The 13,898-nt window shown below is 39.4% G+C and overlaps 1 protein-coding gene across 7 annotated transcripts in view; it reads left to right on the top strand.

Annotated features, from left to right (window-relative positions):
• Window positions 1–13,898, top strand: part of Lims1 (LIM zinc finger domain containing 1) — a 147,792-nt gene that overhangs the window by 120,564 nt on the left and 13,330 nt on the right. For 5 of the 7 annotated variants that reach the window (XM_026380238.2, XM_026380236.2, XM_026380234.2 and 2 more), the window contains exons 1-2: window positions 2,469–2,709; window positions 6,951–7,110. In XM_026380238.2, the coding sequence (XP_026236023.1) occupies window positions 2,528–2,709; window positions 6,951–7,110 (342 nt within the window). In that variant the 5' untranslated portion in view covers window positions 2,469–2,527. Of the gene's footprint in view, window positions 1–2,468; window positions 2,710–6,950; window positions 7,111–13,898 lie in introns of those variants that run through there. The other 2 variants (XM_026380239.2, XM_077791800.1) reach the window with 1 other exon arrangement.

The following is a 13,898-nucleotide window of genomic DNA, read 5'->3' as shown; positions in this document are numbered from 1 at the left end:
CTAAAGAGTAGCTATTATACTGATTGATTAAACAGTTTAAAATGTGTTTATGATATATTTCTTTGATCATAAAATCAATTCATGTTGAAGTAACTTCTATTTAAAGGCATCCAGATAGAAAAGAAGACATCATATTATCCTGCTTTTAGACAACACTATTTTAGGTATAGAAAAACCCCAAACTTCCACTAAAAACCTGTTAGAATTGGGGCTGGGGTTGTGGCTCAGTGGTAGAGTGCTCACCTAGCACGGGTGAGGCACTGGATTCGATCCTCAGAATTGATAAACAAATTCAGTATAAGGTTGCATAATATAAAATCAAAATACCAAAATCATTGTTTTTTTTAATATTTCAATAATGAAGCTTCTGGGAAGGAAAACAAGAAAACAATCTCATTATAATAGCTACAAAAAATAAATATAAAGGAATAAGTTGAGCCAAGAAAATTAATGATCTCTACAATGGAAATCACGAAACAATGATGAAAGAAATTGGAGAGAACACACACACACACAAATAAAAATATCCATTCTAATGGATTGAAAAATTAAGATTGTTAAAATGTCTTTTTACTCTCCAAAGCTATCTACAAATTCAGTGCATTTTCTGTCAAAATGCAATGATATTTTTCAAAGAATTGGAAAAAGCATTCCTAAAATTTGTGTGGAACCACAAAGACCCCCGAAGAGCCAATATACACCTGAGGAATTATAATACCTAACCTCAAAACATACTCTATAGCACCTTTATACTAGTTATTCAGTCCCTTTGTGCCTTAGTTTCTTCACCTGTAAATAATACCAGTTTCATAGGTATGTTGTGAAGATTAACTGACGTGATTGGGGCAACTGCTAATAAAATCAGAATCTCATCCACTGCTGCTGTGTTGTTGCAGCAGACCCTGGATACCTGTCAGTGGCTTCATTTTTTTTTTTTAAGTTGTTGATGGACCTTTATTTTATTCATTTATTTGTATGTGGTGCTGAGAATTGAACCCAGTGCCTTACATATGTGAGGCAAACGCTTTACCACTGAGCCACAAGCCAGCCCTGTCAGTAGCTTCTTTCTGGGATCTTGTCTTGCAAATTCAAAGAAGGAAACCCAGACAACAGAAGGTGAGAGTGAAAGGGTAGGATTTACTTAAGTGAGAAGCAGCAGAGCTCTTGCCAGAAGTAAGAGAATCTGATAACAAGTTGCCTCTTAACTGTACTTGTCTAGGGTGACTGGGCAGGGCCATTCATTGATCAATATTTATGCTGATCAGGTTTTGGAAAAGTGCTAAGGCTATTGGTTCGGCCCCCAACATTCTGATTGGTTAGCCTTTAAGTCTGTAGCTTTCACTCAGGTCTGTCCTGCCTCCCCTTTTCCTGCTGTCCTGGGACAAAGAAGTTGGCTACAATGTTGGGAACAGGTTAATTTTTAACTGTCTGCCTGTTTTACTATCTATCAATCCTGTCTTATTCACTAACTTTTATATCATTATTTATTGTTGTTATTCAGGTCTAAGCTGCATGTTGCTTTCTGCTCTTGAGGCTCTCCTGTCTCCATTGTAACCTGAGATGTTCATCATTGTACCTGTGCCTACTCTGTAGATTTTTTCACAAGCTCCTTTTTGTTGCTTGCTTTGGGTGAGACAGCTTACTGAGCTGAGAGGACTGGAGACAGAGAAAGACTCTAAGCCGCTGGTGCTACATCATTGTCATTATCATTAAAACCATCACAAGAGAGTAGTACAAACTGAATATAGTCAGAATGCCAGAGCATGTGATCACTCCCTTAGTCATGGTAGAGACTAGGGAAGCCTGACTTACCTATTGCAGGATTAACTGGTATTAAATAGAACACAGTTTATAAGTAAACTGTAGGATATGCCTATTTTCACTTGTATTCATTCAATGAAACTTTTAGTGAACTCTTGCTATGTGCCAAAAGTGAAGATAATAGAAGACAAATGTAGCTCTTGGTTTCAGAGGCTCAGGGATTCCTGGGCTCTGTGGTTGTGGGACCCCATGCCAGGGAAGGGAACAGATATACCTCATAGTGTGCTCTTATCATGGCCTCATCAGAGCTTCTCAGGGGGTGTTCCACAAGCTCTCCAAAGGTTCTGTGCATACCAATGTTGAGTTCACAGTGTTGGTGATGTTGAGTTGAAGCCTGGTGACAGACACCCAGGGCCCTATATGTTCGTTTCTCTTGAAAGCCTACAAAGCAACCTTCTATTCCTATAGCAGTGTTAATGGGCTCAGTCCACCAGGAAAGCAGCTCTGAAAAAGATTGCCACTATTCTGTGGAATGTTTTCTAGAACTTCTAGAAACCCTCAGTAAATCCAGTCTGCTGTGCCCAGTAATGCTCTGCTACCGAGCTCTTAATATGAAGTGTTGGTAGCCACCCTGGCCAGCCAGACTGACGTGCGTGGGAACAGTGGGAGTGACCCTGGCTAGGAAGCTGGGAGGCCTGGATATTGTTTCTCCTGTCTCTGCTTCCTGCTGCTCTCGTCCTGAGCTCTGTGCTCCTCAGTACCCACGATGGCCTTCCCAGGCCGAGCTCGCCCCTGTGCTATTCCAGAGAATGAAGAAATCCCCCGGGCTGTTCTTAACAGTGTCCAGGAGGCTAATGGGAATGAAGACGAGAGAGCTGTGTCCAAACTGCAGCGCAGACAGAGTGATGTAAAAGTCTACAAGGAGTTTTGTGACTTTTATGCGAAATTGTGAGTCTTCCTCCCTCTCGGAATGCCCCTTCCAGACTTTGAGTTCTTTCTTCAACTCCTGATTCCCTAGCTATTTTGATCTGGCTAATATGGTTTTATTTAGCAGGGCTTTTGCAGGGTTATCTGGGGCCCCGAGGGTGGCCCACAATGCAGCATATTCCAGGGAGGCAAACAGGTTGCCTTGTCATGTAAAGCTTGTGCTGGAGGACACACAGAGATGAAGGAAAGTGCTGTCTTCACAGGAAGAGTAGTAAGTTCTTGTCTTAAGTAGATTTCTAGTAATAGTACATTTTCATTGTGTCATCTGTGAGGGAAGCTGAGAGTTTGTCTTGCTGGGATTTATAGTAGGAAAAATTTATATTCTAAACTTGTCAAAGATAAGGGGCAGATTGGATGAAACAGTAAAAAATTGAATTGATGAACATTTTGTTGGGGGAATTATCCTTGTAACCGAAATTTTAACTGCATAGTGATGATCCGAATGATTTTTAGATTTTGCTTATTGTTGCATTTTTTTAATACTAGAAAAGGTGTTTTATATATCATAAGTAAGGCACTTGAATAATGAAAATCTGGATGATACCATTTGCTGTGTGAGTTGACCTATTGAAATAGATCAGTGAAATCAATCATGATTGGCCAGTTAGGATTATGTCCCTTATCATCAACACTTTTTAGTTAAAACCTTTTTTTTTTTTTTTTTTTTTTAAATGGGAGCAGACCTCAATTGGACCTCCTGTCCTAAAGGCTGTGATTCTGCCCATCAGCAGGAACACGGGAATTTTTTTTTTTAAGAGAGAGAGAGAGAGAGAGAATTTTTAATATTTATTTTTTAGTTCTCGGCGGACACAACATCTTTGTTGGTATGTGGTGCTGAGGATCGAACCCGGGCCGCACGCATGCCAGGCGAGCGCGCTACCGCTGAGCCACATCCCCAGCCCTTTTTTTTTTTTTGATACTGAGGAAAGAATTTTGCTTTGAGATGTTGTCTTATGGATGTTTTAATTAAGCTACTTGTCCAACTGGAAACCTGAGTTTCTTTTGGGATGGGGGTGGGGACCAGGGATTGAACTCAGGGGCACTTGACCACTGAGCCACATCCCCAGCCCTATTTTATATTTATTTAGAGACGGGATCTCACTGAGTTGCTTAGCGCTTCACTTTTGCTGAGGCTGGCTTTGAACTTGTGATCCTCCTGCCTCAGCCTCCAAGCCACTGGGATTACAGGCGTGTGCCACTGCGCCTGGCTAGTGAAAAATCATTCTGAAAAATTACAGTAAAACTTGGAAACTGATAGAAGAAAAACAGTTAATTAACATGTCTGAAAATGGAGCCTCTTTGTATCATCTGCTCACAGGTTCACAGTGAAGATTCAGGAGAACCCTGAAAGTAATTATACAAAGTAGATTAATGAAATACCTAGGAGCTTAGAAGCTGTGTTAGGGGACCCCACATGCAGGTAGAGCTTGTACTCTGAGTGGGTATCTGCAGATAAACGTGTCAAATTTGAAGACCAGCTTGGCTTATCATAGGAGACTTCCATTTCTAGGACTTTTAGAAACAAGGAAGGTTTTAAGGCAGAATGGCAGCTATAATTCATTTGTGACTTTTAAAAAGTAATTTCTATCATATGCAGTTTAGATATAAAGTAAACTGTAAAAGAAGGGCACCATGCCAGAAGGTCAAGACAAGAAAGGAAAGGGAAGCATGAGTGGGTCAGTAGGATAGCAGGGTGATTGTTCTGTTTCCTTTTTTCCCGTTTGTTATTAAAAAGGAATGCTTTATCTCTAAACCAGTTTATTTTTCCTGTGTGTGGGAAATAACTGCTTGTTTTTATGTGTCTACCTATTTTGCTAATTCTACTTGAATATTTGAACTTAAATATAAACAGTCTCTAGTGTACTAAGTATGAACATGTCAGTAGTAACCAAACATTTTGATCTGGAACCTCTTCACACTCACCCCAACACTGCCCCCCCCCCAAAAAAAATAAGTAAATAAATAAACAAGTGTTGAAGTTCCAGATAACTTCATTATCAGTATTTACTGTATGAGAAATTTATTTATTTATTTATTTTAAATGGTTTTTAAAATTAGATGTTGATGGCCGTATTTATTTATTTATTTATTTACATGGTGCTGAGAATTGAACCCAGTGCCTCGCACATGCTAGGCAAGTGCTCTACCACTTGAGCCACAACCCCAGTCCTGTATGAGAAATTTAAACTGAGAAAGATCCTAAATATTTACTAACTCACTTTAAAATAACAATAAACTCATTACATGTTAATAATCTTAGTAATTGATGATATTAATAGTTTTATAAAAATTACTATTTTCCAAAATAGAAAATGGTTAGAGGGAAGAATGACTTTTTTTTTCACATTTCTTCAAATCTCATTAATGTCTGTCTTGATAAAAGACACTTTTGCATATCTGCTTCTATATTCAGCCTGTTGCAGTGTATTGTTTTAGATGAGGGATGAGGAAAGAAAAATTGTCCCCAAAAAGATATGGTTGGAAAAGAGAGGACCTTTCAGATCCTCTTAAAGGGTCATGGTGACCCATACACTCTGAAAACCACTGATTTTGGCAATACAAAGTAGGACATTCAAAAAATACGTTTCTCAGCATTTTTGGAGTTCCATTGTAAGATCGCTTGAGGTTTTGAGAATCTTTCAAAAGGTTTAGAGTTATTAATAACCCCACATGTTTAAGTATCATCCTCTGGTTTCCCAAGTGGCTTTGTGTACTTTTTTCTTATTTCATTCTCAAAGCAGTTCTGAGAATTACTGGGGCAGATGTGGGGCTCACCATACTTCTCCACTCGGACACCTGTGCACTTTAGTCAGGGGAAAAGAAACAGCACACACCTCTTCAGAGCTTCACTGAAACTGTCACAATTAATGTGGATAGAAGGAAACTAGATTTTTCTCCCCATCCCATAATAATTTTGAAATGACATAGTAGAAATTCATTTAATTTGAGGTTTGGCCAGGTTTGACCAGTAGTATGCTACCCTGTCTTCTTTCCTTCCGTTTTTTTGGTGACATTTTTTCAAGCCTACTTAAAGAAAGTCAAGTTTTTTGCTTTTTTGTCTTGTTTTCTTTCTTTATGGTACTCTAGGGATTGAACCCAGGGGATTTCTCCACTGAGTTACATCCCTAGCCCTTTTTTAAATTTTGAGATAAGTTCTCACTGAGTTGCTGAGGTTGGCCTCAAACTTACGATCTTCCTGCCTCAACCTCCCAAGTTGCTAGGATTATAGGTGTGCACCCCTCATTCACTAAAGTCTAATTTTTTGTTTGTTTTTGTGTTTTTGGTACCAGGGATTGAACTCAGGGGTACTTGGCCACTGAGCCACATCCTCAGCCCTATTTTGTATTTTATTTAGAGACAAGGTCTCACTCAGTTGCTTAGCACTTCACTTTTGCTGAAGCTGGCTTTGAACTCATGATCCTCCTGCCTCAGCCTCCTGAGCTGCTGGGATTACAGGTGTGTGCCACCAAGCCCAACAGAAACCTGAGTTTCATAAGGGCAGTTTGTTGTTGTTGCTGTTTTGTTTGTTTTTGGAGACAGAGTCTTACTTGTGTTGCCCAGGCTGGCCTCAAACTCCTGGACTCAAGCAATCCTCCCACTTCAGCCTCCTGAGGAGTTTTGGGATCATAGGCTCATGGCACTGTGTATAGGACTGAAAGCATCTCGTGTCTTCCTTTTCTATCCCTATTGTCTAATACATCTTAAATGCTCTCTCTTATTTAACGAAGAATGCCCAACATGTTAAACAAAAATAAAATCAAGCCAGACACAGTGGCGCATGCCTGTAATCCCAAGGCTTGGGAGGCTGAGACAGGAGGATGCCAAGTTCAATGTCAGCCTCAGCAACTTAGCAAGGCCCTAAGCAATTCAGTGAGACCCTGTCTGTAAATAAAATATAAAAAAGGGATGTGGATGTGGCTCAGTGGTGAAGCACCTCTGGGTTCAATCACTAGTACCAAAGAAAGAAAAAAAAAAAAACAGAATCAAAGCAGGAGGCTCTTTTAGAACCTAATGTGCTGGGGTAAAGAGACTGAGACAAATTGCATCGAAAGACTTAAGGCAGTAGCAATAAACTGGCTTTATAGATAAAATACAAGTTTTGTAATCAGATAGAATTTGCTCCTTAGTTCTTCATGTTGTCTGGTCTTAAGCCTAAGAAAAAGGTTGACAGTCAGTGACTTGATGTCTTTTTTGTGTTACAGCAACATGGCCAATGCCCTGGCCAGCGCCACTTGTGAGCGCTGCAAGGGAGGCTTTGCACCTGCTGAGAAGATCGTGAACAGTAACGGCGAGCTATACCATGAGCAGTGTTTCGTGTGTGCGCAGTGCTTCCAGCAGTTCCCAGAAGGACTCTTCTATGAGGTGGGTCAAGCTGGACAGGAGCAGAAAGTCAGCATTCTCCACCCTACCTTCCCTTCTTTTCTGAGGTCTCCATCTTAATTTTCAAATTCATTATCAAAGATTGAATTGAAGTGCCACAAAGATGACAGTTATTTAGTACCTGGGATGTCATTGATGGCATATGTACTAAACACATGGGCCATATCCTTGATGGGATGTCCTTACAGACTTCACCACTGAATAGTTGATCTTCCTGTTTCAGAACTGACAGTACCTTGTGACTGCCTGTCAGACCCAAGCAGTTCAGCTCCAAATCAAACTCCTTTCAGTCTTCAGCTGCAATGTATCTGGCTTCACCACACGGTGCACATGGCTTGGCCTTACATAATATAGCTTGCCAGTTCCCATCTCTGTGTCTTTTCTTTCTCAGAACACCACTAGACTCCTCTCTAAAGTCTTACTCCTTGACTTCTCAGTCATGAGCAGGAATGTCCATGTGTTTGTTTTCTAAAGAATATCCTGTTTGGAAATGAGTATTGGAGTGAATTGTCTATGTTTGGCACTTCTACAGGACTTGATTTGTTTTCAAAACACGTGTTTTTCTTGATCCTTGGGTGTTATTATGTGATTGACACTTCCTTTGTAGTATATTCAGTGTTCTCACCATTATTGAAATCCCTTTCTCATAATAAACATGTATTTCATGGGGACAGTCTAGGGAGGTTAACCCCATGTTGTAAATGAAAATACATTTGTGTGTGTGTGTGTGTGTGAGAGAGAGACACCAATTTGGTGGTTTACTTTTCCATCTTAGTTCTTACATATTTGTGTATATATGTGCATCTCTATATAATAATTATGTATATAAAATTATGTTGTAGATAAAGATGGCTGCTGTTTGATTTCTTTAAAAAAAAATTTTTTTTTCCTGACTTAGATTTCCATGCCTTACAAGCCATGCCTAAGGAAGGAAACATAGTTTATAAAGTTGTTCACCATTCAGGCAACATTTTCTCAAAGAAATAACCCTACATGAGTGAGGTTTGCAGGCTTGCCTCCCAAACAACCATTTACCATACATGAGTACACAAAGCACATGTGTCTGTAGTAAAATAATTTGGGAAATAGCTTTAAGGGTTTTTTGAGCTTCTTCTGGGTCCCAGAAACACACTTTTCCTACAACAAAAACGTTAGCAGTAGAAAGAGGTTTGTTTTCTTTTTTTCTTGCAGATCTTCTTAACTTCTTTCTTAAGGTGGAAATCTTTTTGTAAAGGATGGTGGTTTGGGGAGTGGGGATAGGAAGTGACAATGGGTGTGACAGGAGCAAGACAGGCCAGTGTCCAAGAGCTGGAGAGAACAGAGGATGGAAGGGAATTCCTGGGGATGTTTCAGGGTCAGACTCCACTGAGACTATGGGTAGGCTGTGATTGGTAAAGAGGGGGACAAGGAAGCTCTTGGGGCTGAGGCAGCAAGTGGGAAAGGGACTTGCTGCTGGTGGTTGCCATGACTCAATTTAGGGAAATGGACCTAAGGAGCTGCTTCTCAGAAGTTATAACAAAAGGTTCTAATCTCACAAAACTGTGGCAAGGAAGGAGATGCGACCGTTTGATTTAAGATTATTAAAATGGAGAGCACCCCTCCAGTGATTAGAAGAGACACAAAATAAACATAAAGGTTTTATTACTTACAGATCCTTGGGAAGACCATACATGTACAGTCAGGGAGTACAATAAAAAAGGGGGTTGTGGCTTAGCGGTAGAGCACTTGCCCAGCATGTGTGAGGCACTGGGTTCGATTCTCAGTGCCACATATAAATAAATTAAATAAAGGTCCATCAACAACTAAAAAATATTTAAAAAAAAAAGAAAGAAAGAAATACAAAAACCAATGGGCCAATTCCTTCACTGGGTGCAAAGCATTATCTAAAGAGGCTTCTCAGGAAGTTTTATTTGGTGGGTTTAAAGCAGTAGGCATGAGTTCTAGTTCACACGGAGAGGTAGTTACTGTGTCATACCTCTGCACAGCCATGTGGGGTATGCAGTCAGCGGAGACATTGAAGATGCATCTAGCTGACCTTTGAAGAGGTAGTCTCCAGGGAATAGTTGCATGAGATAGACATCTGGACTGTCCACACTGAGGAACTAGGGGAGATATAGGTCTGGAAAGTGCCCAGGGTGACTGAGTTGCACGTCTGGTGTAAGAAAGTCAGCTTGGATAGACAGTGGATATTGAGGTAACATGAAACCATAGGAACTCACTGTTAGAGCAAATGGAAGGGGGTCCCAGAAATAGGGCTGAAGAGGGAACATTGGTTGGGTATGATGACGCATGCCTGTAACCCCAGCCACTTAGGAGACTGAGGGAGGAAGGTCACCAGTTCAAGGCCAGCCTCAGTAATTTAGTGATCCTCTAAGCAAAACTGTGGCAAGGAAGGAGATGCCACCGTCTGAAAATAAAAAGGGCTGGGGATATAGCTCAGTGGTAAAGTGCCCCTGGGTTTAATCCCCAGTACAAAAAAGAGAACTTTAGTCTTCATACTGTATAAGCCCTATTTTTTACCCTGCCTTTCTTTCTTCCTTGTGGCTGTGAGAGGTTGAAACACAACAGGTTTGTGACCTGAAAAACTATTGGTTGCTAGTATCATATATAGTATTCTTTCCCTTAGGTCCTCTTTTCAAATGTAAGATACTATTATTCAAATGCCAACTAAGGTGAGGCCTCAAGAGCGAGCCAACCCTGAGGAGCAATGGAGAAGAACTCTGAAAGGCAGGCTGTGTTCTCCCAGCATCTTTCATAATTCCCTGCCTACTCTTTCCTCTGAGAGTACCCTGGAACTCCAATTCCTCATTACATCATTACATTTTCTTTTCTTTTTTTTTTTTTTTTTTTTTGGAGACAGGGTCATGTTGCCCAGGCTGGCCTCAAACTCTCAATCCGCCTGCCTCAGCCTCCTGAGTCTCTGGGATTATAGGCATTTGCCACTGTGCCCAGCTCCCTCATCACATTCTTTCTCATGTATTGACCATTTGCTTGCCACTTTGGGATGAATACTGTTGTTGAGCTACCTTGGTTAACCAGCACACCTGCTCTGCATGTGCATCCTGTCCTGTCAGTTGCACTTGGTCATAAGGAAAGGCTTAGAAACGGCCTTAAACAGAACAGAATAAAGTATGACTCACACTTGTCCTCCTGCCCACCCTTCACTCCCTTTCACTTCCAAACTGTAAATAACTTCCCTGGTATTATTCCAGAAGATGCTATGAATCTAAGAACAAGGCTATTAATGAGTTACTGCCCAGCTTAAGCTCTTTGGGTCCCAAGGAAGATGACTATTTTATCTACATTGTTTACTGTCTAAACTTCTTTTCCAGGTCAGGGATTTGTAAACCTGTATGTGGGAAATAAGAATTTTCCTCTTAGTTGAGTAATATTAGAGAAAAGCTTTCCATAGCTTTCAACAAATACATCCAAATGCTAGATATAAGCTTTCCAGTTACATCCAGCAATAAAATGTTTTCTAGAAATGGGAGCTTTATTACTTGGTTTGCTTTCCATTTGAAATTGAGTTAGGTGCTTTAGATTTTGTATAATAACAAAGGCAGGGCTGGGGCTGTAGCTCAATGGTAGAGCACTTGCCTTAGCATGTCCAAGGCCCTGGATTCAGTCCCCAGTACTCCCCCTCCAAAAAAAAAAAATGCATCTTTTCCAGTCTATCTTTCTTATTGTTTTTGTCTTACTATCAAAACATCATCTTTCCCTTATTTCCACAGTCCCTACTCTTTCTTTTATCTAGGAAACTAACTATGAAGACCTATAGGGGAGTTCTATTCACTTTTCCCCTTGAAAATGAGATTTACTTCTATTGTGGAACTTCCTAATGCTTTGGATTAGGTAGTCAGGACATTCTTCTCTCGGGCCACAGGACAAGTCTGGAATGAGACCCTTGTTTCCTACCTGATTACTTGTGCATTTTTCTGGAGATATAAGTCCAGGTATTTCTAGCTTATCTGCATATAACACCTACCAGGATTATTACCCATACTGGCTCCCTATTCATGGTAAACATATATCCTACTAGATTATGTGGTTTAAAACCTAAACCTGAAGTTTATCATTGAGGTGGTAATCTATCCCATGAAAGAATGTAAGGTAGCACTTGATTCCTGTTTTCTAGCTTCCATCATAAAATTTCTTATTACATGATATTATTAGTGATATATAACTTTTATATGCTTATCGTTCCATATAACTGAATACCTCTGGTGCAAGGACTGTCCAAATTAATTTTGTATCTCTAACACTTGGTTAGAGTAGGTCTAGTAGGTACTTAATAAATACAGTAATATATATATATATACACACACACACACACACACACACACACACACACAGTACTTTGATGGTAATTACAAGAAAATGCTAACATATTAACTTAGAAATTAAATCAAACATTTTCTAATGGGCTGTTCTTTAAAACTGTGGTACTCTTTACCTAGTTCCTATTGTTTATCACATAAACATTGTCTGAGCTTTATCATGCCTGCATACAGTTAAGGTGAATGAAAGAAATTAATTTTTAAATGGAAACTAGAAAGTCCAGTTTTGGGTAGAACCTCAAGTAGATTTTCTGAGCTGTAATGTATTGTTGTTACCATATGTAGACCACTGACTTGATATGTTGATTAAAGCCATTGAGGCTTTGTTGAATAAATTTACTTTTTAAATTTATTTTATGTGATGTTGCGGATCGAACCCAGTGCCTCACACATGCTAGGCAAGCGCTCTACCACTGAGCCACAACCCCAGCCCTGAAATTCCTTTTTATTTTGAAAACTTAAAATCCTACAGAAAAGTTGAGAGAATACTACAGTGAGCCCTATACATGTCACGTACATACCACATTGATTTTTTTGACAAATGATTTGTGAGTTGTAAACATGAAATTGAATAGTTTTGATTTCCTGTATTTGCCTTTAAATACTTGTAAGGGTAATTGCTCTTTTCAGGGGAGCAGTGGAAGAGGAACAATACATGTTTTTAGTCTAAGCATGATGACACACACCTATAACCCCAGTGACTTGGGAGGCTGATGCAAGAGGATCACAAGTTTGAGGCCATCATGGGAAACTTAGTGAAACCTGATCTCAAATTAAAAAAAGGAGGGGTTTTTGATCTCAGTGGTAGAGCACCCTGGGTTCAATACCCAATATTGAAAAGGGAAAAAAAAGTGGGGGGTGGACAGTTTTGGGGATACTGGCATTCTGAAAATATTCTATGACATATCAAATTGGGAATCTAATATATTGAGTCCGAATTTTAAAAAAATAACAACTTCTAGCAGTTAGAGTATCACTTTTGGAATTTAAAGTCCACCCCAATAATTTTTTTTTTTTTAGTTGTAGTTGGACACAATACTTTTATTTTATTTATTTATTTTTATGTGGTGCTGAGGATCCAACTCAGCGCCTCACACATGCTAGATGGTTACCATTGAGCCACAACCCCAGCCCCCCAATAATGTTTTTTAAATGTATATATTTTTTAGTTGTTGATGGACATATATATATAAAATTATGTATGTGGTGCTGAGAATTGAACCCATTGCCTCACACATGCTAGGCAAGTGCTCTACCACTGAGCCACAGCCCCAGCCCCCCATTCTGATAATTTAAAAATAATTTTCAACTCCGTTTCTGAGGGTACATTAAAAGGAAAAGAAAGAGCTTAATACTTTTCTCCTTGAGTATGAATTGGGCATAATGATTCACTTTTAAGAAGGTTTAAAGTAGTGACGTTGCAGTAGGGAAACCTTGGGGAATACATCACCTTAACCAAGGGATCAGGTGACATCACCAGTAATGTCATGTTGATATCATCTCTTGATATGATACAACAACATTATTACCTCCATGATATTCTTTCCCAAAATCCATGATCAGAGTCTAAGTGAGAGAAACTCCTAATGACAGACATTTACAAAATGCCTGAGCAATACTCTTAAAAGTCCTACAAGGGGATGAAAGACCCTTGACTATCTGTGAGATTTTTAGTGACATTTATTTATTCATGTATTGATCTGCCCATCCATCCAACAAACATTTATATTGTTAATTAGGCAGTTACAGTGTGCCAAGCACCTCTTCTATTCTAGGAATAGAATGGAAACAGTAGACGTAGTCTTAAAGGAAGTTATGGTATAGTGGATTAAACTAGAGCAAGGTCAAACTACCGATAATTAGACACAAAAACAGTATCAAGGGATGATCAGTAGTGGGGAAAAGAGAAATCTACCTAAGAACAGACTCCCCCAACCCCTAGATGATGTTTAAAATGCTTGAGCATTGTGCCTGATACATGGTAAAAGCTTAATAAATGGTAAACAATTTTTTCTTTTTTTAAAGCGGTAGTTGTCATCATTTTTATTTTATTTTTAAATTTTTATTATTTGGTACTGGGGATCAACCCCAGGGCTTCACACACACTAGGGAAAGGGCTCTATCTCTGAGCTGCATCCTCAGCCCCTTTTATTTTTTATGTTGATACAGGGTTTCTCTAAGTTGCTGAGCCCTTAAGCTTGCTGTGAGCCTCTTGAGTAGCTAGGATTATAGGCACATGCTCAACAGCATGTGCCAACATGCTCAGCAAAGATATTAATTTTTAAAAAATAATCTTAGCATAGTTTTACAGACTATCATAGTCTTGTCTCAAGAATTTTCAGTCAGAGTTCCCATTTGTGTGATAAATTTAATTAGAAAGAACTTTTATAAAGAATTCACTTAACAAAGGCCCTAAAGAATGTATATTTTTTC

This window comes from Urocitellus parryii, chromosome 12, assembly GCF_045843805.1.
Source record: "Urocitellus parryii isolate mUroPar1 chromosome 12, mUroPar1.hap1, whole genome shotgun sequence".
Classification (NCBI taxonomy): Eukaryota; Metazoa; Chordata; class Mammalia; order Rodentia; family Sciuridae; genus Urocitellus; species Urocitellus parryii.
The sequence above is the reverse complement of the archived record's forward strand: the minus strand, read 5'-3'. Positions and strand labels throughout refer to the sequence as shown.